This window comes from Polyodon spathula, chromosome 12, assembly GCF_017654505.1.
Source record: "Polyodon spathula isolate WHYD16114869_AA chromosome 12, ASM1765450v1, whole genome shotgun sequence".
NCBI lineage: Eukaryota > Metazoa > Chordata > Actinopteri > Acipenseriformes > Polyodontidae > Polyodon > Polyodon spathula.
This window is the reverse complement of record NC_054545.1, coordinates 5460272-5470426: the sequence shown is the minus strand read 5'-3', so window position 1 is coordinate 5470426 and position 10155 is coordinate 5460272. Positions and strand designations below refer to the sequence as shown.

Here is a 10155-nt window from a genome sequence, read left to right as displayed (position 1 = left end):
CTTAAGAGAAATCCAGGTACAGATTAATGAAAAGCGTAAAGAGAAACCCATTCAAAATTCTGCATTTAATGTTCAATTTCTTTAGATGCTTTAAACACCAACATATCACATAATATAAATTTAGGATATTCATTCCATGGAAATAAATCTGTTAGAGAACAATAATGCTTCTTTTTACTAAAACTCAATTGATATATAAACCCAGCATTTTTTTTTATTCAATAAACTCAATTATTTTATATCAATCTATTTTATCGAGATTAATTGTAGTAGCCCTGTATCACTGAGAAAAATCTAGGATTCTCTTTGCAAATTTGAAAAATGCGCCTGACAAACAATGTGAAACAAGCCGTGCAGGGCGGAAGTTATATTCCTCCCACTGAGGGGCGGAAGTACGTATCAAGTAGCTGAGAAAACAAATAAGCAGGAACTGCGGATGGTGAGTTTTGTAGTGACAGTACACATAAAAAAACATAGAATACATACTAAATGCTGTTTTCCAAGACAGTACACACTGTTTATAATGGTGTGAAAGTGTATGGAATGTAGTCTCTGTCGTACTGCCCGTGCTTTGTGAAAATGCTTGCTTGGGTTATGTAATATTACGAGTAGCTGTGGTAGTAATATCATTGAACAGACTAGTGTATGTCAACCGAGGTCAGAAAAAAATAGCTATTGCAGGCATTATGAACTGCAGGTCAGGCAACCGATCTGAGACTAAACACATCAAACACCAGATATATATATAATATATATATATATTATATATATATATAATATAGAATATATATATATTATATATATATATATATATATAATCGCTGAACGTAATTTGAGCTGACTAGTCACGTCTGAAAGATGAGGGTGATCGGCTGAATCGATTGGTTTACATTTAAAACTAAGTAAAGCTGCAATGCACATTTTTTTTTTTTCTTGTTACTGTATCAGAGTATCTGCAATATAACATACAGTAATGCCTCTGTGATATTATTTACAAAGAAGGAAGTAGCTGGAAGCTGACTTCGTTACAGTGTGTAGTCTTGATGTTGCTGTCGACAGAGTCAGTTATATACCCCCCATAGTCGCTGCGGTTTCACGTGGATTGCACAAAGCACCACTATGAGGGATGTAAACGTGGCGACGTCACAGACAAGAGTCAGAGTAACATAAAACATAAGGCTAAATGCAGGATTTGAAACGCACCCAGATTGATTTGTGTTACAGTGAAATTGGAATGCAGTCAGTATTGAATCCGTTTGATGGGCCATGCTTTACGTTTAGAAATCAGTTATTCGTTTTTTTCCCCTTAAATTCATTAAATCTGAAGCAGTTAAAATTACTATAGCACAACCATATTTCAAATAATAGGTGTATTTATTGTAGGTCATACATTAATGTACATATACGTATTTAATAGCACAATTATAATTTAAAAAATAAACATATATCACGCCAGGTATAAAAATTCCAGTGTAATCAAAACACAAAAGCGACTAATTTAAAAGTATAAATGGCTGGTGACACTTGCAATATTAAATTTGAAAAAAAAAAAAAAAAAAAAAAAAAAAAAAGCCATGGTCCAGGAAGTTAAACAGAATATGAGTTATGAAATACATAATCCGAATTATTAAACAAGTAATCCACACAGTACTTTATTTTATTTTTGTATAATAAATGCCTGCTGATCACACTGCTGCGGTTTTGTAATGAAACATGGGAATACAAAATAGCAGAACGGGATGGTTTAACAATTGTACTGTTTCTGACTAGGACAAAAAATGAAGGCTAAAATCTGTGGCAATGCCAGTTTTCCCAGCAGATCTGGTAACCCAACACACTTGAGCCTAACTGGAATTATTAAACACATATTCAGAATTATTAAACAAATAATAAAAACAAAAATAGTTTATTTTTGTTTTAAAATTGTGTTAACACAACCTAATAAATTATTTCTGTACTCTTAAAATAAAATGTGAATTCAATAGCAAACAAAATATGATGGCGAAAAACTGGAATTGTCACAGTTTTCCCGGGATGTCTGTTAACCCGCCCACCTGTTATATATAATATATAATGTGCAAGTCTATGAGGGCGTTCAGATAAAAGAAGCGCTATTAAAAAAACAAATAGCAGTTATAAATAGTATAATAGACTAAGCACAGTCTAATTAGATTATGATGTAGCAGTTTGAGGATACCCCGCTGCTATTCAACCTTGTGGTTTCTGTAAGATGAACATACAAACTTTAAATGTATACTTACTTACTTCCACGGTTTTCTGTGATTGGTACAGTGTAGCTGTATGCACAATCATGGTCTTGTACAGGTAACCTATGATACTGAAAATCTGCACAAATCACAACTGTTGATAACACTGGTAAAAGCTGTAATGGCTACTGAAAACGTGTTAATAGAAAAAACAGAGGTCTGGAGGCTTAATCATACTTGGTTGAAACTTTTTCATTTATTTTTTATTTTTATATATATTTTTTTACTTTTACAATGCCTGCCTCCCCAGCCCTAGTTCTCCCTAGCTGTTCTACTTCAGATCCACCTGTTGATTTAGAAATGTGTTTCTTTAACACAGTTGAGAGATGGATGAGCTAGTGCATGACCTGGCCTCTGCACTGGAACAGACTTCAGAACAAAACAAACTGGAGGAGCTGTGGGAGGAGATGGTGCTGAGTCCACTGCAGCAGAGGAGGCAGATTCGCAGGAGGCGGGGCAGGAAACGACGCTGTGACTCCTCCCACTCCCTGGATCATGCCCGCTGCTTCAGCGAGGCCTCTGAGTCCAGTCTGGATGAAGCTGCCAAGGACTGCCGGGAGAACGCTGCCGCGGCCGCCAACTTCAGCGACTCGGACGACATGATCGTGGCCAAGAGACGACCCTCCTTCTCCTCCTCCTCCCTCAAAAACAAGCAGCACTCCTGGCCAGAGTCGGACTCGTTCACCGAGAACACACCGGGCCGGCCCCTGAGAAGGAGGCGGAAGGTGAAACGGATGACCTCTGATGTTACAGTCAGCCTCCAGCAGAAATTAAAAGTGTCTGAGCTGGACACCGAAAGGAGCGGGAACCATAAATCTGCCAAAAAGCAGCGGCTGTCCAAGTTAAAGAAGAGCGTTCCCTGGACAACCGCCCACGAGTCCTTGAGTAATAGAAGCTTCATTAATGAGGAGGGGTGGAAGGAGAAAATGATGTTTGAAGCAGAAGAGCAGAAGGAAGCCTCTGATGAAAATATGTCAGAATGGTAATATACCTTCTTCTAACCTTGCTTTAAATATTTTACAAGGACGCTCTGTAATTTATTGAAACCTACCTAGTTTATTTGAATAATTTTGTTCCCATGCTTTTAGTACTGTTGGCTCACAGATTCTGTTTAGGTGTCATTGTGATACACCCATGGATACTAATTGATTGTCACCCATATACAAGTTTGCCACAGTTCTCCCATGCTGAATACTTTACAATGCTTGCCTATGCTTTGCCATGCTTGCCCTATGCATTATGCCACACTAATATCTCTTCCATTATCATGCACAATGGGGTGAAGGTTTTCATAAAATTGTTTAGCCAAGTTAGATTGAAGTAACCCCTTTAACCCAAATGACTTTTTGTTTTCATTTACTGTTGATCTTATTTTAATATAAAACACATTTTCCGGTGTTGTGATGCGCCCAAGCCTACCCGTATTGCATGTTTACATTTCAGAATCCAAGTAAACATGTAATAGTTAAAATATAAAAGTCTGCAGCGTGCTTCCAGTGCCTGTCCTCTTTGTGGGGAGGTCTCTTTGATGATCTTATTATCTGACGGCCAGCTTAAGAAAAAAAAAAGCCTTCAGTAACCAACAACGTGGAGAAGTAAAGCTGCACATCTTCCAGTTTAATTTGTGCTGACCTCTCTGGCCCTGCAATGGCATTTGTTTTCTTATTTTATGGAAAAATCAATACTCTTTCTGACAGAAAACAGCTCCAGAGAAGAAATAAATGGAAACAGCACAGCTTCCTGTCAATCATTTTTCACTTACAAAACACTCTGTTTAAACTGAGTTCAGCCAAAGTACTGAAGGCAGCGGAATCATTGGAGGTGATCAGTTGGGGGGGGGGGGGCACTGCTTGTCTGTAACAACAAAGTGTAAATATCAGGGTAATCATATCAATGACATAATAGCCGTGTTTTTGCAATAGATCCCTACAGTTATTTTTAACGCTTTTTAATCATTGAATGTAAGTGCTTAGATTCTTTCCATTAACTCCTGTCTATTATGCAGCTAACCTATTAAACACCTCTGGCCTCAAGGTCAAGGCTATATGAGAACAGACCCCCCCCACCCCCCCACCCCATGGTAAGTGAAGTGCATTCCAAGCAGAGTTCTGCCTTTGCCTTATGGCAGTGATCCCACCTGGCAGCTCCACTAAGACAGGGAGCAAGTTGCATCTGTCATAAAAAAATAATTATTTCAAAGAGCAAGTCACTCTAATGTATCCTATCATATAATATCTGATAAGCCACTAGCCATTAGCAGTCCTCATCATTCAAAACTCAATCAAGCGTTATCCTTTCAATATGATAGCATTACTGGAGTTTATTTCACTTTTTTTCCATACTTTCTAATTTGGATCGGAGCAAGGAGGTTTGGGAAATGCAGAATGCCGAAGTTCATTTAATAAATCTCTGAGACTAATCCAGTTTGGAGAGCATGGGGAGGGTGGAATAACCTTTTAATCACACACCCACAGTAACGGCCTGGATTTAGGTTAGGCAGCTTGATTGAAAAGTGCACGCTTGCCATTATCAGCATGTCATTCCGCATTCGCCCATTCTTGCTGCTCTTTATTTTACTACTGGAATGAGAAGCTCAGTAAATCACAAAATAATTTTGCGGCTTCATAATCTTGCTGCTAAACAAACATCAGGTCTCTCGGGTAGCGGATTATTTCCAGATGATTGTTGCTCATCTGGTGCTTGTGTCAATTTCACCGCTCCAGCTTGTATTAAATAAATATAAACAGCTTGGGAGCGGTTCAGTTAAAACAAAAAAAGTGAGAAACAGATTATTCACATGTGGATTTGAATGTATTTGAGCAGTGATTTCTGTATTCGCTGTCTACCGCGCCTTAGATTATTTATTGTCATACACACAACAAGATCTGTAACAATAAATATTAATACAAATAAGACATGCACAACCTCCAGTTAGAATTGAGAAAGTGATCTAGTTTGATTCTTTGCACAAGTCAGACTCATCCAGATAGCACTGATTTAGTTATATCTAATTATTTACGTTTAGAAAATGACAAATGATGGCAAACAAGCACCATATAAAGTAGCCTAAATATTTGACCCTTGTGACAGAAGTCTAAAACTGAATTGCTCTCATTTCTTTTTTGCTGCACCCTTTTTTGAAATATTAAGCGGGTGGATTAATTACATCTTCTATTTGAGAGGGACCTGCTGTGAATATTAAAATGGTGGTTTAATTACATGTAATGTTAATTGCAGATGTCCAATTTCCTGCCTTCCAGTATGTTGTGTTTTTTTTTTTTTTTTTTCTCGGATGTATCATATTGACACTGTGTGTGACACCATATTCTTGTTTCACTGAAATAGTTAAATTACAGTATGTAGGAATATTTGCATATATATATATATATATATATATATATATATATATATATATATATATATATATATATATATATATATATAATTGTGCATGTTTGATTCCCATCTTTAGGCTGTTTGAAGGGATAAAAGCAAAACAATCACCCACCATCTACAATATGTAGTCTGCGTTGTCCCAAGATTTACTTCGTCCTCTACTGTATGTGGGGTCATCTGAGACTTCACCAAGATAGAACCATGATCTTAACCCTCCAGCCAGCGGGGAAAAAGGCAGATTCACAGTCTAGTTAGTAATGGACATTTCAACTCAGATTCCATTGCAGCCAGCTTTAAAATGGATATAATGTCTCTTGCAGAGGAGATTAGAAAACGTGAGCAAGACCAAGTGAATGCTTGTATAAGCTACGACATCTAGCAGCAGCAGTGGTGACAATGCTGTATGCCAGGTTAAAAATAATTTGTTCATAGCTGAGCACTGCAGAGGCACAGGCCACGTCCACTGAGGTGACTGAACAGCTGAGGGCACTGGGAGACATACTGTGGTGGTTGCACAACTCCAGTCTAGCAGAGAATACTCTTGGGGGGGGGTTCATGCTTTACCTCAACCTCTTCACATCTGCTTCTTAAAGGGATGGGATTGGGGGGGTTCAAATAGAAGAGCATATGGCAGGAGGGTAGTGTACAGGATGGCAGTCTGGGATGCACATCAGTCAGTTGGAAGTATGGGCAATGTGGCCATCATCCTTGACCTCCAGTTTTATTGGGAAGAAGGTCAGTGTTGTTTACTGCGTGGATAAGGAAGCAGTAACTTGAACAAGAATAATAATACAAAACCCATCCATCTTTCATGATGAAATAAATGAGTAATCATTAAGGATAAGCAATCCGTTTGCTTACCTCTTATTTACACTAGCAGTGTTATCACTGCTCCCCTGATCATTGTGATAGCTCTTTTTTGTTGTCGCTAGGCTTATTTATGGCATCAGAATAGATTTAGAACATTTTAACTGCTTCCTGGTAACTTCTATGCTCTCAGACTCACTGACTTCAACCTTTGCAATGGAACACCAGGTAAGAAGGTTAGAGATATATAATAAAAAATAAAAAAACAATTTTTAGTCCTTAATTTACCCATATATAGAGATTTTGTTTATTCTTTTTTTGATAGCTACTTTTGTTTACCTGCTGTCTCATTTTGCGTGGGACAAATACACAAGAACATTACCTAACTGACATTCTCTTGTAGCTTCCACACACTTTATTGAACTGATTGATAGCTTGGAATTTAGAACTGTGCAGCGGCTGTAGAGTTTCCATTCAGCAGGGCTGGGGTGCTGTGGTCAGAGTGGAATGGAACTGACAATACTGCTCCCACCCCCAGGGGCATTGGAGTGCTACAGCTTTTAAAGATCACAGTGACCAGATGTTGGGACAGTTGTAAGCTGGAATGGTTATCAATGCAGTCTGGGGCTTTTACCCAATTTATTAAAGCAAACAGACTGAGTGAATGAAGTAAATCTGGTGTGTTCACATTAGAAATGGGGATACATGACTGCCTTGTTGATTCACTGTACTCAGTGTTTATTATAATATAAGGAAGCATCTGCAGATTTAAAAAAATGCTAGTAACTAATAACTAGTAACGTCCTACAAATGAAACAAATACATTTTGTTATCCTAGCTCTAATGCACTCATTTTTATATCATAAAATAGAATTTTCAGTCCAATTTCACGTTTAAGTGTGTTTTTTGTATGTGCTTAACAGCTGAGACTTGTGTTTTGTAACCTGCTTTATAGAGTCGTCGTTGGAACTAGTTGTATAAAGTCATGTTGTGCTTTTTTTTCTCTCTGCAGTGAAACAAGTAGTGTGTGTAGCAGTGACCCTGGACTCTTTACAAATGATGAGGGGAGACAAGGTAAATTGAAGTGCAAGGCAGATTGATGGGGATCATGCAATTATTTGAATTGGATTTTTTTTTACTATGTTACCCTTATAATAATAATAAATAATAATAATTATAATAATACAAGAATGATATCTTACGTTGGCTTCTTTATATGGAATGTGAGCTATGATAATTGATGTTGATAATTTTTAATTAAATGTTGTTTTAAGAATTAGAGACTTGATTTGATTCTCCCAAAATAATTCTGAGCTTGTTGCTGCTTGAAGAACAATCAGATGTAGGCAGCTCTTGTTTATATGCTCCATAATTCGAGACAGTATTAAATTAGCTATCTGGTGACACCATTGAAAATGCAAAATATGCAAATGAAATCATTTTCATGATTATGTTTAACGATATAAACCCTGGCAGATTAATTCAATCTAAAAATAATAAAAATCAGATGACACTTTTTGTCAAAGTACGGCGATCACCCATGAACTCCTTTTGGTTCCTAGGTTTGGGCATGTCTGTTTTGCGCAATTATTGCAAAATATGTGTTGTTTGCCTTTCAACATACATAAACTGCAGCTACAATGAAATGGGGATTGCATTCAGATTGTGTTAATGAGAGGTTGTTAGCTTGTGTTAATGAGCGCTGAAAGCTTTGCTAATCACATTAGATCTGCCTGTTTGAAACAGGGCTCTGATTTAACAGTTGTCACTACACCTTGTGTGTGAGAGGCATGGCCCTGACAGCAAGGGTGAGTGACAGGTCTGGGACTAAACAGCCTGCAGGGAATCGAGAGAGAGCATGTTCTTTTAGCTGAAATTAACTGTTTCATCGCCAGAGGTTCTGATAGCTTCAGTAGGCTTCCTAATGCTTCTGTTTAAGAATCTGTTAAGTCAGAGTAGCCTGACTGAGTTCCTCTTCTTTCCAGTGGGGTCCTGTATTGTGCACACCATTTTTACTGTTGGCTGCTCTGTCGTATGAAATTATTGGCCTTGGGTCACTCAGTGGCTGATGGAAGTCTTCGTCTTTCTGCCCATAGCTCGGTACAATAAAAGTTATGTCAGACAGTCTCTCAATCACCAGAACAACTGCACAAGACTATCTAGACGATGATCTGTCTGTCTGTATTTGCATCACATGTAGGAGAGACAAGGCAAGCCTTTGTTTTATACACAAGTGGTTGGTCTCCGCCTTAATTTAATAGAGACGTACTGGTCAAGTGTTTGATGTTGTGGTTTCACTCCACTAGCATCTTTCTTTCAGTTACGTTGTTCAATCGGAATATTATATTTGACAAGCTACACATTTTCACTTTCAGTGTGCTCTTGGCTAAGGGTATGCTTGTTTTTTTACTTCTTTTACAATGTTTATGTCATTGTTGTGCCCTAGCGCATATCATCTAAGGTATGCTTAAATTTGTGCCTGCAACCTGCATTATAGTTTGTTAAACAATTACATACATTTGAAGCAAAATGATGGCTTCATAGATGTATCACTTGTTTCTAATTGATCCTAGGAGATGATGAGCAGAGTGATTGGTTCTTTGAGGGAGAGTGTGGCTCTGGAATTGGGGTCCCTAGGTTTCTTCCCAACTGGGAAACAGACTCCCAGCCAGAGCTGGGACACCTGGATTCTGGATTGGAGAAGCTTTCATCCCCAACTTTCCTCCAGCCCTCTCGACCTCCACAGAGAGGTGGGTTTAGTTTTCATCCATTTAATATGCTCTAGACAGGTTTCAGGAGACTGGTCATTCAGAAAATCAGGATGTACAGCACGTCACCGGCAAAGTGGTAATTTGATGATGGAAAGGATATTTGGGCCTGATTAATTAATATGCAAAAGCAGGCAGGGTAATAGGTCATTGGTGTGGACCAAAACGGCCTTAGCACAGAAAGAACGAACAAACAAAAAGAATGAATGAAAGGAATGTTGCAGAACCTCAAGATCAGTTTAAAAGAGCAAACATTTAAAGCTAATACTAGTTCAATTAAAAAAAAAAAAACACACTGTTGACTAATGCTGTATTATCAACAATATATTAGCTCATGGCTAAATTCGAGGATGTGCTTTTGAACAAATACAGCATGCTGTCAACAAAATGTACATTTCTCTGCATCCCGCAGGTTATCATGCACGCTTAAATCGCCTGCCAGGCGTGGCTGCTCGTTGCATCAGGAAGGGAAGGAGAAGGCTGCCTGGCAGGGTAAGGTGTTTCGCTTGCTCCTACATATCTGTCAATGTATTTGTTTCGGCATTTCAGAATATTTTGAATAAACCTATCGTTTAAGATAAATGGGAACAGATTTTATGTTTTTAAAAGTAGTAAAGAATAATAATAAATGCATCCTCAAGTTAAATTCCTTATGTCGCAAATACATATGTGTAATATAAGGTATTGTTGTTACGCTTGTGATATGCTTTTAGTGTGTGTATGTGTGAGCGGACAATTGGATATCAAAAATCAAACTAATAACCGTTGGTGGCGCTCTTAACACCTGTAAATTTGAAATTCCTACACAATTCTGTTGTGTAGGACAGCCATAGGTTGTACTTTGTTGGACCTACTTAAAAGCATGTTGTTGTTGAATGTATTTTTTATTAGGAATGATCAGCATGTGTTGTCATGGT

The 10155-nt window shown here is 37.9% G+C and overlaps 1 protein-coding gene across 1 annotated transcript in view; it reads left to right on the top strand.

Moving 5' to 3' along the window:
• Nucleotides 1–386: 386 nt before the first annotated feature.
• LOC121324949 (G patch domain-containing protein 2-like) overlaps nt 387–10155 on the top strand; it is a 28561-nt gene continuing 18792 nt past the window's right edge. Inside the window, exons 1-5 of the mRNA XM_041267160.1 lie at nt 387–439; nt 2587–3249; nt 7483–7544; nt 9044–9220; nt 9651–9730. Coding sequence (XP_041123094.1) covers nt 2594–3249; nt 7483–7544; nt 9044–9220; nt 9651–9730 — 975 coding nt within the window. The 5' untranslated portion in view covers nt 387–439; nt 2587–2593. The remainder of the gene's footprint in view (nt 440–2586; nt 3250–7482; nt 7545–9043; nt 9221–9650; nt 9731–10155) is intronic.